The 18,393-nt window shown below is 58.8% G+C and overlaps 1 protein-coding gene and 1 long non-coding RNA gene across 13 annotated transcripts in view; one reads left to right on the forward strand and one right to left on the reverse strand.

Annotated features, from left to right (window-relative positions):
- Bahcc1 (BAH domain and coiled-coil containing 1) overlaps positions 1-17,237 on the reverse strand; it is a 59,080-nt gene extending 41,843 nt beyond the window's left edge. For 10 of the 12 annotated variants that reach the window (XM_078041448.1, XM_078041446.1, XM_078041450.1 and 7 more), the window contains exons 1-2: positions 17,046-17,237; positions 12,773-13,170 (exon numbers count right to left, since the gene is read on the reverse strand). In XM_078041448.1, coding sequence (XP_077897574.1) covers positions 12,773-12,950 — 178 coding nt within the window. In that variant the 5' untranslated portion in view covers positions 12,951-13,170; positions 17,046-17,237. Of the gene's footprint in view, positions 1-12,772; positions 13,171-13,383; positions 13,520-13,949; positions 14,048-17,045 lie in introns of those variants that run through there. The other 2 variants (XM_078041439.1, XM_078041438.1) reach the window with 2 other exon arrangements.
- LOC144375927 (uncharacterized) lies at positions 14,091-16,775 on the forward strand. The gene is made up of 2 exons (XR_013435787.1): positions 14,091-15,807; positions 16,003-16,775. It is a non-coding gene; the product is annotated as an uncharacterized LOC144375927 (long non-coding RNA).
- Positions 17,238-18,393: the final 1,156 nt, after the last annotated feature.

Consider the following 18,393-nt stretch of genomic DNA (forward strand, 5'->3'; position numbering starts at 1 on the left):
GGCTGGGAGAGCTCCCTGGCCACTGGGAGGTCTCACACCAGCTCCGGGGCAGGACCAGCACCAACGACTGACTCCCAGAATAGGCAGGTTGAGGGGTGGGAGCAGCCCAGTGGGGTGAAGGGGCACTCCAGGTCATGCTGCCAGGAGCAGCGTCCTGGCCTCGTTCCCCAGATAACTGCTTCAGGAACAGTTGGCTCAGTCACCCAGCAACTCACACTCCAGGGCTGCCCTTTCAAGGGGACTCGTCACCCTTCCAGACTTTCTTTCTCAATGACTCGCTCACCCCCAGCCCGGCCGCCCCTGAGAAGTGCTGCCTGGCCCCCTTCCCTGTGAAGCTCCCCCTGGAACTCCCCACCACCCGGGACCCTGCGCTCAGCACCCAGCTGTACACACAAGGGGCAGAACAGGAACCTGAGGGGGGTCCAGGCTGGCCCAGGGAGCAAGAACCTTACCCCTGGATGAGCAGGGGAGAGGCGGAAGGGCTGGGAAGGAAACACAAAGGCGCAAGTTAGGGTCAGGGTTAGCCTTGTGGCCTGGGGAGCGGGGTACCCTGGGCCAGGTGGCCAGAGGGAAACTGAGGCAGTGGCTGCCCGAGTCTAGCACTCCTGGACCGGAGCCTGGGCTGGCCGAAGGTGGGCTGGGGGAGCACCCTGGTGGACCTGACCCCACTTGAGCAGGCAGCCGGCACAGAACAGCTGGAGAAAGTGCTGCCCACACCAGAGGGCACACCCCCTGGTCATCCAAGCCACAGAGCCAGCCCTGAGCATTGTCCAGGGAGTGAAATTCAGTCCCCGTGCCTTCATTAGAGAGCCTCTGAATGCCCACACTGTGACAGGTCACCCCCTCGCCCTAGGCCAGCCTGGGATGGGAAGAAGCCATGGGTGGCCACCGCTCTGACCCAGGGCCCTGGCCCTCCACTCACAGTGGTCACAAGGATCCTCAAGCTCTTTGGGGGCCAACTTGCTCCCCCCTCAAGTGGTACAGTTGGGAACCCGCTCCCACAGAGGGTAAGGTGCTGCTGGGCTTAGGGTGGACACCATGCCCTGGGGCCAGGGGATGCCCTGCACGTGTCAGGGGGCCCCACATGGAGGGGACACCCAGAATGGAGGCCTGGGGCAGCAGCGATGCAGAGTTTGGAGGAGAAGAGGGGAGGACATGGAGGAGCAGGATATGCAGGGCAGCCTGGCCACACCCAGGGCCTGAACTGGAAGGGACAGAGGTGGAGAGTGAGGGGGGTTTCCAGTGAGCTCCAGGCTTGGCCTGGCCACAGGATTCCCAAAGGTGCCCAGCCAGTAGCCAGAAGGCAGGGTGGGCAGTTACAGCCACGGAGAAGCAAGGTGGCCCCCAGTTCACCCCAGATGCACTCCTTCACAGACTGGCAAAGTGAGGGGCCACCCGCAGGGCAGTCAGACAGGCTGGGCCAGTGTGCCATGCTGTGGAGTGGCCCTGTGGGCAGACCTGAGGCCCACGACAGCCGGGGACCTCCCGGTTAACCTGAAGATGCCCGCAGCCCCGGCCAACACGGGTCCCACATTCTTGACCCACAGAAGCCGTGAAGTTAGCATCTGCTGAATCTGGGAGATCTGACAAATGGCCACAGCTAACGAACACAAGGAGATGAGACCGGACACGTGGCTTACAGCATCACCACGAGCTCTGAGCAGAGGGAGCCTCGGGAAGGCAAGGGGAGGCCCTGTGGGAGGGGAGACGGTGGCACAGGGGACACGGCCTGCCTCTGCACAAGTGAGAAATGCAGATTGTGGCAGGAAGCCTCCCATGTCCTGCTCCGCTGTCCCAAGTCCCTGAGTCCTGAGTGCTGTGTGGAAAAGTGGCCCCCGCCTGCCAGGGCACAGGCACCTCCCTGTCTAGGCATCTGGGGGTACCCCACAGTTAACCTCAAAGGAGCTAACGCTCAGAGGAGCGCTCCCTGGTCCACTGCCCACCTCAGGGCCCAGTTGGCAGCCTGGACTTGTGCTGAGCATTCCCCATGATTCTGCACCTGGGCGGAGGCCGTGGAGCCCGTGTGTGGTTTCCGGTTTTCTGTGGTTTCAGCTGTGTGCACGTGGACGGGGGATCTCTCCGGGTTGGCCTGAAGATGCATTACAATTCAATTTAGATTTAATTTTAATATTAATTTAAAGCCAATTAAAAGCTTATTTTTAGGATACCCAAAGGGACGCAACAAGTCTCAAAAAGGGGAATGGCTTCCAGGCAAACTGCCCATGGGGTGCCCTGCTGGCCTGAGGTGGCCGTGGCGCAGAGCAGAGCAGAGCTGCGGATGGAGGGGCCGTGGAGTCTGGCTTCTCCTTCCCACACAGGGCAAGGCGGCCAGGCGGCCGGGCGCCCAGGGCTGGCTCACCGGCCAGGGACACAGGGGTCTGCTCTCACTGCTCCTAAGTCTCACCGTGCCCACACTTGAGGCCCAGCTCCACCTCCTACCTGCCCAGACCTGCTGGACTGGGGGACAAAGTGACCTAGGCCCCGTCAGGCTAAGTGCCAAAGCTTTCTTGATCAGGGCCAGCCGTGGGCACAGGGACAGGAACAGGGAAAGCTAAAAGGGAAGAGTGGCCCATTCCTGGAGGGGCAGGGCCGTGAGGAGCTCGTGGGAAGGACCTCACCGAGATGAGCATCTGGGGGTGGAGATGCAGGCTGGGACCGGCCCAAGCTCTGGGGACGACGGGCAGGACCTGCTGAGAGCCAGCAGGGCCGACTGGAAGGCCACTGCCGGAGGGCTGAGGTGGGGGGCCTCGCAGGGGGCCATATCCCCCACCAGCCACCACCCAGGCCACCAGCACCATGGCTCCTTGGTGCAGGCAGAGGAGAGGAAGGAAGGGGGAAGGAAGGTGGGCACCGACCCACCCTCAGACCTCCGAGACCCTGCCTCCCTGCTTTGCTCAGGATCCTCTGCCTCCACTGCTGAGGAAGGAGCCAGCCCCAGACATGACCCTCCCATCCAGAGTCCAGGTCCTTCCTAGGGTCCTCGAGCCCACTAGTCCTCCCCAAGCCTCACTCTCAGTGGCCAGGACTGACCACAGCTCTGAGCCCTGCTGCCTGGAGGGGCAGGGTCTGGGTGCTGCTCCCTCAGGCCCTATGGGGCACCCCCACCATGAGCCAGACCCTCAGCCTGCAGCAGGGAGGTGCAGGGCCGCATCTGCCCCAGGACGCAGAGGAGCCAGGTCTGACTCCCCGGCTCCCCTTCCCCAGGGGACAGCCCCGCCCTCCTGCCCTGGGGACCTACCCCAGGCCATCTGCTGGTGTCCCTGACAGCCCCCTTCAACTGCACTGCCAGGGGCTCTAGGAGTGTAGACTACCCCACCCCAGAGCAGGGCCAGGGCCCCTCTGCCATTGCATGGCTCAGGAGGAGCGAGGACAGGGGGTGGTGAGGAGGCTCCACCTCTGCACTCAAGTTTCCCAGTTCTGTGGCCACAGCAGGTTCCAAAGCCTCAGCGCCTGGAGACAGACACCAAAGAGAGGGTCCCCTCTAGCTCCTCGGAGTGACACAGGGTCAAGGGGTGCCCAGGCTACCTGTGTGGGCCCAGCTAGCTCACGTGGGCTCTTGGATCAGATCCCGTGGCAGGGAAGGCCAGCAGTGCCCACAAGGGGCAGGCACCGCACCGCCCTCTTCAGGCTGGTGAGCGCTTGAGGCGGTGGCCAGCACGTAGTGATGTCAGAGGGCAGGGAGGGCGAGTGCCCAGACCTGGACCCTTCGTCCTGCGTTCTCACGGTCCCCTGTTGGTCACGCACAGCAGATGCACACTTGGCCCCTTGTCGGCCAGACCTCTGCCCCTGTCCCCTGCAGACACCCCACGACCTCTCCAGGAGGGACTGCTCTCTCCCAGGGCCCCTCCTCACCTGCCGGCACCCTGTGGCCCAGATGAAGTCACTGGCTTTTGTCCCTGATCCTAGGTGCCCGCTCCCACTGGACCCCAGCATGAGATGGACAGACCCGGTCCTGGCCACCCCACCAGGGGCAGTCCAGCAGTGGGGTGGGGCCGTGTCTCTCCAGGAACAGTCCCTTCCGGCTTTCCAGCTTGGGCCTCTGGGCTGGCTGCACCCCGTCTCCAGCACCCCACAACCTGCTCCCACACCTCTTAAAGTAGCATGTGACCTGTGCAGACAACCGAAGGGTTCTGAGGAAGAGGGGGTGCTGGCTCAGCCCCCTGCCTGGGGAAGACCAGCAGAGGATGCCGCCGGGTGGGGCTCCTCACGCCACGGTGGGGGCAGGCACCTCCGTCTTCAATGAAAGGACTGCATCAGGCTCCAATTCAGAGCCGGGTGGTGGCCCCCTTCTCCTCTAACTCAGGTTCCCTGGCTGTCGTTCATCTTCCTCTTTTTCAGTAGGGGAAAAACCAAACAGGCCTCACCTGAAGGTTCTCTGCCTGTGGCTCTTGGTGGCTTGGGGCAGAGGGAGCCCAGCCAATGGTGTGGCCCAGCCCTGGGAGCTATGAAAGGACAGGACTCAGACTGTCCAGACTCAGGACCCGGCCACTCCACAGGAGAGCTGGCCCAATGTGGGGGAAGGGCACGGGTCTAAGCACCCTGGTCAGGCTGACTGGTCAGTGGCCCCTGCAAGGCCTCATGAGACAGTCCTGTAGAGGCAATAGGGGTCAGGGGTCAGGAGGGAGGCAGGAGGAGGGCAGGCCCAGGAGGTTGTGCTTCCCAGGAAAGCTCCAGTGCACATCAGACATGAGGGTAGAGAGGTGGCCATGTGGACGGTGGTGGGAGGGATGCGTTCAGGGTCAGGAGGCCTGAGGCCTGGGCCCCATGCCCAGGGCCCCAGCCCGGCCCTTCCCAGCGCAGCCCAGCTGCTGCGTTCCACCTGCGTCAGCATCACCTGAGGGCTCAAAACAATGTGCCCCCAGACCCCTGGACCCACTGTGGATCAGAATTCTGGGCAGGGCCCAGGCACTGTGGCTTCAGGGGCCACCCAGGCGGGGTGCTGGGGTGTGGCCCCAGGAGAGGCTGGGCCAGGGGACAGAGAAAGTGTCTGGGGACAGATGAGATGGGAACATAGGTGGCTGGACATGTGACAGAAGGAGTAGGGTGGCTAAGAGTGTGGATCTTTCAAGGACAACAGAAAGAAAAGGGCAGGGTGGCAGACAGTGGCCAGGAGCAAGGGCCATGACATGATAGCTGAGGTTTGGGGCAGGGGACCAGGGTTGAGGAGCAGGGGGAGGGAAGCCGAGCCGAGGGCTGGGTGGGGTGGAGGGACTCTGCGTCAGTGGCAGGGCCTGGGGAGGGTGCAGGCTAGCTAGGGTGGGAAGCCGGCCAGGCACCTGGGGAGGGACGGCTCACCCAAGGGGTATGGTCTGGACGTGACACAGGACATCTCAGAGGTCACTAGGGATGGGGAAGTCCAAGGCACACTGTGGGAGCGGGCAGCCTGTCGGCCCGGGGGAGATCCTGGGCCTTGCCCTAGATGGTCACTGAAGGCCCGCAGCTCCGCTCCCTCCAGCAGGCACCAGGAGCCAAGGGCAGAGCGGTGATGAGGAAGACCTGGAGGAACAGGCCCCTCCCTGGCTCTGGACAGCCTGGCTCTGCCAGGGCTGGGGGAACGTGGGTGAGCCTGCATGTGAGCGCGGGCAGCCACGGACAGCCACCTCTGTCACTGTGAGCACATGTGAGCTTCCGCAGCTCACTGCTGGCTGTGACAGGGGTGATGACGGCCAGGGACGCCGGGACGTCGGGGTCAAGGTCTGCAGGTGTGCCTTTGCTCCATCAAGGGGGTGCAGTGTGGCATCTGCAACATGGCCCCTTCCCCACCCCGGCCATGGTTCCCCACCCAGAGCTTGGTCCTTGGTTTTTCTTGTCCCCAGCTGTCCTCCTTGGCCTGCCCTCTTCGGTCCTGAACCCACTCACCCCCACCTCGTCCAGCTCTGCTCCCAGCATGCAGACCAAAGGGCTCAGTCTTGTCTGGCTCTGGGTGGAGGGGTCATGCTGCTCCTTCCCTGGACCCGCTGGCAAAAGGACAGGGAAAGCAAGCCCTGGACACCAAGGAAGGACAGGTGGGAAGGGGGTCCAAGCAGGACCAGGCTTTTCCAGGGGACGATGGCAGGCAGTGTGCTTCCTATTGAATATGCTAAGGATTCTTGATGGGCAGGGCAGGGGACCCCACGAAAGCACTGCTCCCCAGGTCACCCTCTGCCTCAGACCCAGCAGCTGCCCGGGGCCTCCATGGGAGGCACCGCCACTGTCCGCTGCCCTCCCTCATTTCTGGAATTTTCCCTTAGGAAACCAAGTCCCTGCACTGAGTGAGGGCGGGCTGCTCCAGCCTGCAGCGGGCCCAGGGGAAGCCGCAATGCCCCGCGGGCCTCAGGGCCTCTTCTGGCAAAGACAGTGGAGGCTTTGTTGGGGGAGGGCCCAGCCCACCTGTCTGCTCCCCTGGGTCGGAATGAAGACCAGCGCTGGTGGCTGGTCCGATCTGGAACCTAATCACAGGGACAGCTGCAGCCACAGCCCGCCATGCTGCCCTCCGGCTCCCAGGTTGGGGGCTGCACGCCTTCCTGCCAGGCCGAGGCCCACCGCAGACCCGGTGCGGACCTGGTAACAGGGCCTGACGCCCCCTGCCCCACGCCGACCACCACCTCTCCTGATCCCACCCGGCCCCCACCTGTCCCCAGAGCCTGCGGTGGCAGCTGCTCGCAGGGCCACGGGCGGCAGTGATATTATATATTACGACAAACAGGGGCAGCCCACTGACAAATAGGCCTGCGTGGTCTAAACGGTATATTATCCCATAAAAACGTCAGCAGGCAGAGCAACGGAGCCAAAGCCGAGCGCCGCCCCACGCCCAGGGCCCCAGCCGGGCCCTTCCCAGCGCAGCCCGGCTGCTGGTCCACTTCCCAGACACTGCACACTGGTTGTGATTTTTGTTGTTTTGCTTGTTGCTCTGTGTCTGTGGTGGGGGGAAATGAGGTCCCAGAGGTTAATGGGGAAGAGTGAACCCAGGGGGGCTGCTCCCTGCCGGCGGGCGGGACGCCCAGCAGAGCAAGCCATCCTCTGGCCTCAGACAGGGCACGTACGTTGCACACGGAAGCCCTTCGCAGTGTGTCTGCAAAGCAAGGAGAGAGACCTTCTGGGCCTCCAAGGAGTGCACTGGGCAGGAGGCTGCCCAGGAGCTGAGGGTTTCAGAACCTCCTCTGACAGGTGAGGACCAGCTGGCCAGCCTCCAGAGGGGCTTGAGGCTGCCTGTCCTGGGGCCGGCTTCTTTGGAAATCTCCGCCTCATTGGGGGGATGCTGGTAGTAAAACAGGTAGTTACTCTGTTTGAAGATATTAGGTGTGTAAGGTGCGTGCCAGGCGGGGGAAGGCCTCACCAGGGACGGCCCTCTGCCACCAAGTAGAGCCCCTGCACCCCTTCCATGACAGTCCCCTCACCCTGTTCCCAGGGTGAGCCCGTCACAGACTGAGCTCAGGGGTGAGAGACAAGCAAGCAGCAGCTGCCACAGCGTCCAGGACATGGGGTCGGGGGCAGCTCTCAGTCCAGGGGGACAGGTGGGGCCCAGAGGCCTCAGAGGGGAAAGGGCAAGGGGGCTCCAGGGATAACAACCAAGGTCCCTTTCGCCTGCCTGCCCGGAAAGCACTTATTCCCAGCGGCACTGGCCGAATTCTATCTGTGCTTGGGAATTCCCATAGCCAGGGCCTGGAAGGTCCCAGCCTGGAACCCTGGAGTTAGACCAAAGCATGCTGGGAAATGTAGTCCTTAGGGAGTCGGGAGGGCCAGCAGAGACGTGCCAGAATCTTTAGTTAGGGAACAGCCCAGGAACTGGAGAGAGCAAAGGGGACTACCCTGACCCCAATTTAAAGAGTGGAAGTTTAAGATTCCTGGGAAAAGCTGCATTTAAACATCTGCTGCCTGATTCTAGCCTCAGATAATGCCCACAGTGGTTTTTCTGAACAAGAAGTCCTGAAGCTCTTATTTTGATGGTGAGACCTGGGAACTCCCCAGGGAGGAGGGACCCTGACCACATTGCCCAAGGTGAAAGAAGCGTCCCGAGTCCCTCATTCCTGTTCTCCTTTGGCTGCAAGACACACACAGAGAGAGAGAGAGTGGGGAGCATGACAGGAGAGGGTGCCCACAGACTGGGTGCTACCTGCTAGCCTGGGCCTCCAGGAGAGGCTGCCGTGCATCCTGAGTGCTTGCCCATTATTTACGCTCACAGCCTGCTCTGATGACATATGTAAGTTGACAGCGAACATCCTATCAACTTGCTGGAGTGTATCTTGATTGTTAAAACACACTCTTAAAGGTGTACCATCATTTATCAAATTAAAATAGCCGCACCTTGCTTGTTCCTTCTCTGTCTTCCGATGAACCCCTGGCAGTCTTCCTCTTCCTCTGGCCTCCCGGGGCATCTTGCCCTAGCACTGGGCTCTGTTCCTCAAGGGAGAATGCCCCCGCAGCCGGGGACCCTGTCCTCGGCACCCCCTCCCCACCCTGCCCTGGGCCAGGGCAAGCCCACTAATCGCCAAGAAGTGACAAACGCCAGAAGCCCCACCAATTAAATTTAAACTCATGCAAAGCTCAGTGGCTAGTAAATTATTATTTTTATTAGCTTGAACCAAGTTCCCGTAAGAGAGAAAGTCAACTTGCTCCCATGAATGGCTCTTGTATAATTTATTTAACTCTGTGCTCTTTGCCAAAGCCTGGAATATTTTTAGCTCGTTCTGTTGTTGGATTTGGCTTTTTTATGTGTGTTTCTGAAGGGTATTTTTAGCCTCATCCATGTTATTCTAACAACCTCCGATGCGTTTTGTCCTGTCTGTGCGGGCTGCTGAACCCTGTCTCGCAGGGAGAAGAGGGGGATTTCTAAGAATAACCGTGGAGTGTTTGGGGGTGCATGTGTTCGGGGAGAGGTGCTGTGTGCCAGTGCTACTCCCTGCCCCCCCTCCCTAACTCACTCTATTGCTCACATGACCTGGATATTCCTATAGAACACCCTGGTGTCCTTATAGGAATAATCAGACATGGTGGCAGCACAGGAGAAAAAACCCACATTCCAAAAACGGCTGCAGCGGGGTGGGCGCGGCCACCGCAGCCGGCCCTGTCCTCAGCTGCCAGATTCCCGGAGCCCCGCGGCTCCGCTGGGCAGGGTGGCAGCTTTGCTGTCTAGCTCTGTCACTGATGGAGCAGGGTGGGTAGAGGCTTCAGAAAGTAGCTCTTTTCACACCTACTTAATGTTGGTAACTGCCGCAGAGACACTCCATCGTGTCATAGAGTTAATGAGGTATTTACGAAAATGTATTTTTTTTCTTTACCAAAAAAAAAAAAACAAAACACCCCACGTGATGAGGAAGGGGGAACCTTTGATGGGGTCTTTTCACACTAGGAAATTATTTTTTTCTCTACGGGGCGAGGCGGGGTTTTTGGTGGTTTTGATTTTACTTATTTAATTTCCAGGCGGGTCACCTCCGGGGAGCAACCCCAGCCCAGGGCACCTGGCTGTCCAGGCCTGGGCAATTCACACCCCAAAGACAAGAGAAGGGGCAGGAGGGGAATCCAAGATTATTCAAACCAAGATGTGAAAGAGCCCAATGCCTGAGTCCCTGCCCAAGGGGACAGGACAGGAGCCTACCCTGCTTTAAGGGGGAGGGGCAAGGCAAAATAGGGCTCTCTGGGTTTCTCCCTGGGCCTGGGCTGCCCTCTGTGCAGCAAAGGCGAGGTCCCCAATTGCTGCAGGCAGTAACCGTTGAGAAATCTTGGGTTGGATTTTGTTGACTCCCCTACCCTTGTTTTGCCCCCCTCCCCCCACTTCACAGCTTTGCCTCCGGACCATCTGTATTAGAGACAAAATCTAACACTGCACTAAAAATAATGGTTCCAAACATTTTAATTGCACTCTTGGTGACAAGGTGACTGGAACAGCACTTTACCATAAAACCCTACAGCCTGAGGGTAAAGCCACCAGCACTTTCATGTTTGGAAAAACAAGGGAAGGAGCCCAACAGCCCAGTATCCCCCTGGAGTCCCGCAGGCTGACAACGTGAAAGTGCTGAGTGGGAAGGGAGGAAGGTAGACAGCCGGGAGACCCTCAGTCCAGCCTGCGTGGCCCTGCCAGGCCAGGCACGGGGGGGGGGGGGGGGGGGGAAGGCAGACCAGCGGAGGCAAGGCCTGCGTCCCTGATGGCTGAACTCTCTGCCAGGGGGAGCTGGGCACACTTCCCCAGCATTTTTCATCTTCCTGTGCGGCTGGTGCAGGGAGAGCGGGCTGGGCTGCTGCATCCCTGGCCTGCAGAACGGGGCCACCCAAGGAAGCGGAAGAAAGTCCACCAAACTGGCCATTTGGAAATCCACACATGAGATGCAAAAACAAATTGTGTAACTTCATTACACATTTTTTTCCCCTCCTAGATGCTATGTAGATGAAGAGTAAAGCAAAGGGATACCGAGTGTAACTCCTTTTCTAAAAATACAAGTATCGAAATTTTTAAACCAGCACCATATCCGGGCTCTCGGCGACTGCGAGTTTGGCTGCACGCTGCACAGCCAGGCTTCCCACCACAAACAGGTCGGACATCTCCAAGCACAATTGGTCCCTCCAGTCCCCAAAGGAGTGGAAACTGGGCCTCCAGGAACAGCGGACATGTGGCCCTCTAGCCCCTAAAAAGGAAGCCCTGAGAGACCTCCAGCGCCCTCTAGGGCCCCCCCACCCCCCTGTGCATGGGGGACGCAAGAAGGATTTGGGGTCAAGCAACGGCAACAGACAACACAGGACACAGGCCAGCAGGCCCAGTGCAATCTCTCACAACCCTCTGCAGCCTGCACTCCAAGAACCACGTGGTTAAACTTAGAATGAGCAAGACAAAGGTCCAGGCCACCCCACCACACTCCCACCTGACTGGGTGTTGCCTAGGTCTGGAAATAAGGGCAGGAAGGGGAAATGGCGGCTGACCAGGAGATGGCCAGGCTGTGGGTTGGTAGATGGGGTCAGGAAGCAGCAGTGACCTGAAGTGATGGGGAACAGGGAGTAGCCTGGTCTCCCCAGGCTTCACAGCCTGGACTGACCTGGGCGCTGCTATGAAAGCCTTGGTGTCAGGAGCCTGTCCTCTCTGGTACTGTGACCTGCCAGGCTAGAGGGCACTGCATATTGGAGGGGGAGGGCAAATGCTCCCTTCCCATCCCCCATCCCCAAGGTTCAGCCTCCCCACCCCCCAGCAGGGGCCACAGCCTGCAGCCAGAAGCAGGGGCTGGTAGGAAAGCTGGGGAACTGTCCTTCCTTCACCACAATCCCCTCTCTAGCTGCCCCAGTGGGCCTGAGCTGGGTGGACAGTATCTCAGCACAGGGGCAGGAAGGGACACTTAGTAACCACAGGGACAGCAGGAAGGTGTTTTTAAATCACCAATTGCTCAGGCGAGTCCTTTTTCTCTTTCCAGTTATAAATCTAGAGGAAGGAAAAGGGAGAGAAAGAAAGAAGAGAAAGGAGAGAAAAGGGCAGCCTGGAGGAAGGCTCTAGCAGGACAGCAAGTGGCCAGTGCCAGGCTGACCCGGCAGGGAGCCCTGAGCCCGCAGCTTTGAATATCCTCTGGCTGTTAATGCTGGAAGCCCGTTAGTAATTAAGCAATTTCGAGATTTTTTTTTTTAAGGAAATGTACGTTTTGCTTTTTGACTGCCCTCCCTTCCGACGTTTCCCTTCTAGCCCCATCTCTGCCATCCGTTTTAATCCACACACTAATTGTAATCCCATTAAAGCAGATATAATTTTATTAGTATTCACAGTTCATCAAGCTACAATAATAACTGTTACTGCCAATTTTTTTTTAAATCAGCAAACAACATTTCTGATGTTTAGAACAAACTGTAAACAAAAGCAAGCCTCCCTGTGTGGTGACCCTGAGTGTCCCCCAAGCAGCCCCTAGCACTTTCACAAACTCCGCAGGAGAGGGCCAGTGACCTCCGTGGAGTGAGGCGCGGAGCTCCAACGCCCTTCCCCTACGTCCTCCCTGGTCTTTAATATCGGCGACCCGGGGTCTCCAAAGGCCTGTGGGCTCTGGCAAGGGACAGAAGCGTGGACGCCCCGCCCGGCTGCACCAGTGCCGCCCTAGGTTCTCTCCTCTTGGCGCAAACTCGCCGCGCGCACTCGCCTGCACCGAAATCCCCAGCGTAGCGCGGCGCGGCGCGGCTGCCCTCCACGGGCGCGGGCTGCTCAGCTGGCCGCACTCTGGCCACGCTTTGTCCGGCTTTAGCGGGATACCAGAGGCACTTGTTAAAGCAAATGCATCCCCTGCAAACCCATTCTCGCCCTGACACTTCAAGGCTTTATATAGAAACAGGATTTGATCGTCTTACACCAGCAGTCCCCATTAGCGCTCGCCCCGCGCACACCGCCCTAATCCGCGGGCCAGGCGCGCCCAGGCCCCCTCCCCCAGCTACACAGCCGTTTTGTTCCGCAGAAAGCTCTTCGCTGTCCCAGCCCCAGAGCGTCCCAAGGAGGTGAATGCAGAATGCAGAAAAGAGGTTTCCGCGGAATTTAGTTGTGCAGGAAGGGGTGGGGGAGGGTGCCCAGAAGCGGAAGGCTTTATTTTTATCGGGCTAGCGGGCTGCCCTCTCTCGAAGACCCCGGGGGAGACCCCGGAAAAGGACGCTGTAAACTGAGGACCCAGCTCCTGAACTAGCCGGACTCGTGGCCCTCTCGGCGGAGGGCAGGGAAATGAAACCAAAGCTTCGCGAGCTGCTCGGAGGAGCGGAGGGGCGGACACCCATTCGACTCTCGAACTCGAACGATCCCACTCCCTCTGAGCCTTCCGTCCCGCACCCGCCCAGACGGGACACTGACCTGTGTGTGAAGCCATGGGCAGCGGCGATGGGAAGTACTTCCCGGGCTGGAAATGCGCGGGGGGCTGAGTGGCGGGCCCGGCCGGAGCGAGACGCGCGGCGGCGGCGGCGCTGCGGTGGCCCAGGCTCCCGCGCTCTGAAAGCAGATGAGGCGGCGGCGCGAAGTCGCGGCCATCCATGCCGGGCCCGGGCCCCGGCCCCGACCCGCTGCTGCCTCCCGGGAGCAGCGCGGCCGGGGCCCGGGGGCGGCTCGGCGCGCGGGTGGCGCGCGGGCGGCGCGGAGGAGGCGTCTGGGGTCACCGGCGGCTGGGGCAGCGGGGCCCGTCAGCACGCGGGCGGACTGGGCTTCTCGGCTGGCGGCCGCACATCGAGCTGGCGGCCGCCGTGCAGGTCCATGGTCTGTGAAGGCAAACAGAGAGACTTGGTGAATCGGGGGCTCGGCTCGCCCGGGGGTCCCCGCCCCACCCGTCTCCCTCCCCCCGCCCTGGCCGGAGCGGTGGCCAGGCCCGGCGGCGGGGGACCCGAGCGCTCCGCGCGTCTCTTCTGCCGCACACGCGCGCGCGCCGGGCCACCCGGGCCGCCCAGCGCCAGGGTCCCCGCGCATACACGCACCATCCCGACCACGTTTGGCCTGGAGGAGCCAGGGGCAACCCGGCCGCGCTGCGCGCCACTTCCCCTTCGCGTCCCCGCGCTTCCCTGCGGCTAGGGCGCCGTGTTGAAGAGGCTGCTGGCTCCACTGGGTGATAAAAACCCAAATCTGCGAAGCCATCACGCACACTCGCGCGCGCACTCACATACACACACACACACACACACACACACACACACACACACGCACGCACACCCTCTCCCCTCCCCCGCTGCCCAAAGGTGTCTCGGAGGAAAAGGCCTGGGGTCCAAGCTCTCATTTTTCCTCTCTCCCATCATTCCGAGGTCCAGCTTTTACTGCATTCCGCTTAACCGAATAACCATGCTAATTAAGCGAGTAATTTTATTGATTGTAACTCAAGAGTTTTTTTTTATAATCTTCCTTTTCTCCCCTCTCCCATCCCCCCATGCGTCTTTCAGTCCGTTCTTTTGAATCTGTCGCCCCCCTAACCCAACGGGACGGCCCCCGCCCCCCGACACAGTGCCAGGATCCCAAGCCAGCTCGCCGGAGCCGCGGGCTCCCGCATCACCTGGGCCGCCGCGCCGCAGTGCCCGGCCTGCTGTCCCCAGCCGGGAGCTTCCTGGCGAGGCTGGAACAATCACCCCGCCCCCCAATCAAATTCGCCCAGGATCTTCCTCTGCGGATTGGGGGCTTTGGGGGGATGCTTTGAGAGTCGGAAATTGTTTTCTTTCAGGCTCCCAAATCGGCCACGACATTTCTCCATTCAGTGTCTGCCTGTCCAGGATCGCCCAGCTAAGGTCGGTCTCCGCGTGGCCCGGCGGCCCAGGGATGCGGGATGTACGGCACCGGATTTGGCCCAGCAGCTGGGGAGGATGGGTCCGGCCCAGAGCGGCCTTCACCCACGCTCAAGTCCCCGCAGACCCCGGACCTCCATGGTCCACCCACCCCCACCCTCGGCAAGGCCGACTATAAATGACCCTCGCCTGTCTTCTCTTCCACTCCCACCCACCAAGAAGCATCTACTTCCAGGCGAAATTGGGGACAATTTCAGACAAGGCAGTAAAGCAACGGAGCAAGCGATGTTAAGTGTGCACTACCCAGGGCATGCTACCAAAGGTTCTCCCCTTCTCCATTCCTCATATTTCTTTTTATTTCCTAAACACACATTGTTTTAATGTTTGGTATCACCTCCAACAGAAGGGATATGGACAAGCTCAATACTCTTTAGTTGTGAACTTTGCAGAAAACCTCGTGGTGGTTTTTTTTTTTTTTTAATAAGCCGTCCCACCATGACAACAAAGCGATTAAGATGTTTTCCATTTCGTAAATACCATTTTAAATTGCTGTATTTTATGCTTCGAGTTCTACAACGTCTTATTTGCAGACTATTTTGTGTCTGATTTAATCTATAACCGAAAACATAATGTATTAAGTGAATACATATTTGCTCAGCTGATAAGCTTTTTTAATATTTATTCGGAGAGCTTTTGCATTGTAAATAAACGGACTACACAAAGAGTTCTCTTTGTCTCGAAACTGCATACAAAGGGGTTTGGGGCTCCCTTCCCTCTAGGGATCGTCACTCTCCCCGGGTCCAACAAATAACTCGGCTCTCTGTCGCCCAGGCCGGCAAGCTAGCACCAGGCCGCCAGGACCCGGAGAGCGCAGGGCCAAGGGGCTGCTAGCTCCGGGGTCAGAGAAGGGTATGTCCTGGCCCTGCAACAGGCTTGTGAGCTCTGGCCCTGGTCGGCGCCTCTCGAGCCCCGGAGGGCGCCAGGAGGGACAAAGGGAAAGAAGGAAGGGGAGGGAGGTCAGGAACCTGCGGCTTCAAAGGCACAAGGGCCGGAGAGGGGTCGGGGGCTGTGCGTGCGGAGGTGCTAGGCTTTCCACCAGCCTCTGGGGAGTCGTGTGTGTTGAGCTTTTGTTTTGTGGGTGTCCCCCCCCCCCAGTATGAAATTTCAAAGTTGTGGAGAAAACGCAAGCCGCTGGCGATTCTCGGGACGCGGGCTCCTCTACGAAGCAGTAATTTTACTCTTCCACCCCCTGCGGGCGGATCGCGGACTCGATTGTTCCTTTCTCACCTACCCGCTCGATATTTTACGCAAACAGGGGGCAGATTAGGTCGCCGGTACGTGCCGCTGCGATTCTTACTGGACTCGGGGAGACTTTTCTTTGTGTAACCTCCTCCCGGGGAGGGATTGCACCGCGTCTCCTTGTCTGCCAGCGACTGGCTCGCGGAGCCTGGGGAACTAGAGCCAGCCAGGAACCGGACGCGGATGGCAGCCATCGCGGCCAGGGCTCAGAGTCCTGCGGCCCCGGAACTGTGGCGCCGCCACCCGCCGAGTCCCGGAGCTCCAAACCCACCCCCCGCCCAACCTCAGGACAGGCCACCGCAGAGGACGGCGAAGACTGCGCCGCAGCCCCAGGTAGGGTTGGATCAAGCAGAAAACCCAGCGAAAGCGGTAGTATGCCGAGGGCCCCCGCTCCTCCCAGAGAATCGCTGACGAGGGCATTTCGGAAAGAACTGAACCTCGGTACACCTCCCCAGGGTGGCAGGGCGTGACCCCCGGAGCCTTGGTTCCCCTCTTCCCGCGGCCTGACGCTTGTCTCCCGCGCTTCAGGATCCCGGGTTTCTTCAGGTTTGCTTTGTTTTCAACTGTGCATCTAAAAACCCGCTCTTGCTTTGGCCGCCTGCTGGGGATCAGGGCTTGGGCCGGTCTGCCTATCTCAGAACCCATCTCCCTCGCGCCAGCGAGCGCCCCGTGGCCTGCAGGCCAGGCCGGCACCAGGAGCGCACCGAGTTCGGGCAGTGCTACAAAACCCGCTCCCTGCGAAACGGCCGCGCCCACCCCCTCGGGAGACGAGTGAGAGTTGGGGTCGCGTCGGATCCCCGCGCCCAGGGACGCACCGGCCGGTGGACCCAGCCACGCGACTCGTAGTCCAAGCCCACGCGCTGCCCGGAACGCATGCAGTGAAAACGTCCGGCTGTTCTGGTGCCCATCCGCTACCCCCACTCCTCCCGGGAAATTTTTTTTTTTTTCTGAAATGAATTAGACTTTTGAAAGTGAAACCCGAAAATCTCCCCTCCTCAGCCCCTTGCTGCAGCCGGGAAAGCCCCTCTGAACAGCAGCGGTGGCCGCCACGAGCCGGCCAGTTCCTTGTGCCGCGGAGCAACCGGGCGGAGCCCATATAGACTACTCGGGCAAGTGTAGTAAGATGCAAGAGCAAATAATTGGGGTTGCTCGTGGTTCCTCCAGAGCTGGGCGCTTGCTGAGTGTCTACCCGCAGCCACCCGCGGGGCACTCGGCAGACACAACCTGGCAGTCCCTGTCCTGTCTCGATTATTTATTTTTAATGCTGGATGTCGATCGAGACAACAAGCGCTCAGAGCAAAGCAAGGACGCATCACGGGGGGAATTTTAAACCGATCGATAAGATTTTTCAGAGGAAAAAAATAGCACTCATATATAAGTCCATCTTTTAGGAAAAAAGCCTTCTCAACATTATAACGGATTTTTTAAAAAAGGGAAAATATAATAATATTTCTTAACATCACAATCCTGAATTTATCTTGCCAAAAATGTAAATCCCCAAAGCCAAAATAAAAAATAAAATAATAAAAATACAAAAACAAAAAAAAATGAAAGCAATTTCAGTTACTTACTGGAGGCTGTTTCCTGGATACAATTGAATGCAATACAATTAAATCAGTAAATGTGACTTTGTTTTGTATTCCTATTGGTATTTTCAATGTGCTGACTGTTGCACTGTAAATGCACCGCTTCCACAACAACGACTCTAGCGAGCCCATCCAGAGCGGCTCTCAAACCTGCAGCCCGGCGCGGCGAGCCACGGGCCCTGCATACTAATAAGCTCGTGCCACTCAGCCTGGAGCAGCCAGCGCGCTGATTGGACGTGCGGCCCTCCACGGCCGGGAGCTTGTGCCACTCATTCGGCGTAAACAGGCCTCCCAATAGGCTGGCGCCGGGCCAGGGTGCTGCCAATCAGGGAGCAGCAGGGCTACTACCAAGCCCGATGGCGCCTAATTCAAGCCCGGCGACTGCGCAGCTCCTTTGCGCAGATCATTGCTGCTGAATGGGAATGTGGCGGCGCTGGGCGGGAGAGGGAGCAGGGACGAGTGAGAGCGCGTGTCCAGGCCCAGGGGGAGGCTTTTTTTTTTTTTTTTTTTTCAAATCCGCAGGTCTAACGCTTGGTTTCTGTGTACAAAATGCCAGGAGAAGAAACAGCAACGCCCCTTAAAGCAGATGCCCTTTTTCATACTTGGGATCTGTCTGGCAGGTGGCAGGACCTAGGTGCAGGTAGGCCCCACCTCCAAGCCCAGAGGCCTTCTCGGATTTCCCAGACCTTCCACCACTCTGAGACTGCCGCCGCTCTAGCTAAAGCCCAGGAATGCGTGCACACCCGCGGCTCGAGCTGCACGGGCACCACCCTGTCCTCTCCCGGCCTCAGACTCGGGGAGATGAGTTCTTCCTCTCCCACCACCTATTTGCAAGCGCTCAATTTTTATCTCCCTGTGCCACACCTGTCAACGGAGCAGCAATCAAAATGAAAATCGAGGATTTGTTGCTAAGACAAGGATTATTCATTCTTCTGATTCTATGTTTTAAGGTCCTTTCACCTGATAATTTGGGGTGGGGATCTCGGTGTGAAAACCGTGCATAGCATTTCTCTGTGCCACTCTCCTGCACATCTGTTAAATTCTCACAATGGAAAGCAGCCACCGAACTATTCTCTTTATTGAATTCATATTCAAACCACTTTTTAAAATATTTTGCAAGCAAATATTTCATTTAGAATTTGATTTCCTATCCAAATGGTATTTATTCTCGAGGAATCGAGGTGATGCCTTAGTGGCGATGAATACATTATTTTTACTCCTCTTTCTCCGTATGAAAAAGGATATATAAACGAGATGCCAGCCGACTCATTCACACGCATGAGAATTTTTCCACGGTTTCATTCCGGCTGGGAGCTGAAGGAGTTAAACCTGA

Source organism: Ictidomys tridecemlineatus, chromosome 3, assembly GCF_052094955.1.
Source record: "Ictidomys tridecemlineatus isolate mIctTri1 chromosome 3, mIctTri1.hap1, whole genome shotgun sequence".
Taxonomy (NCBI): domain Eukaryota; kingdom Metazoa; phylum Chordata; class Mammalia; order Rodentia; family Sciuridae; genus Ictidomys; species Ictidomys tridecemlineatus.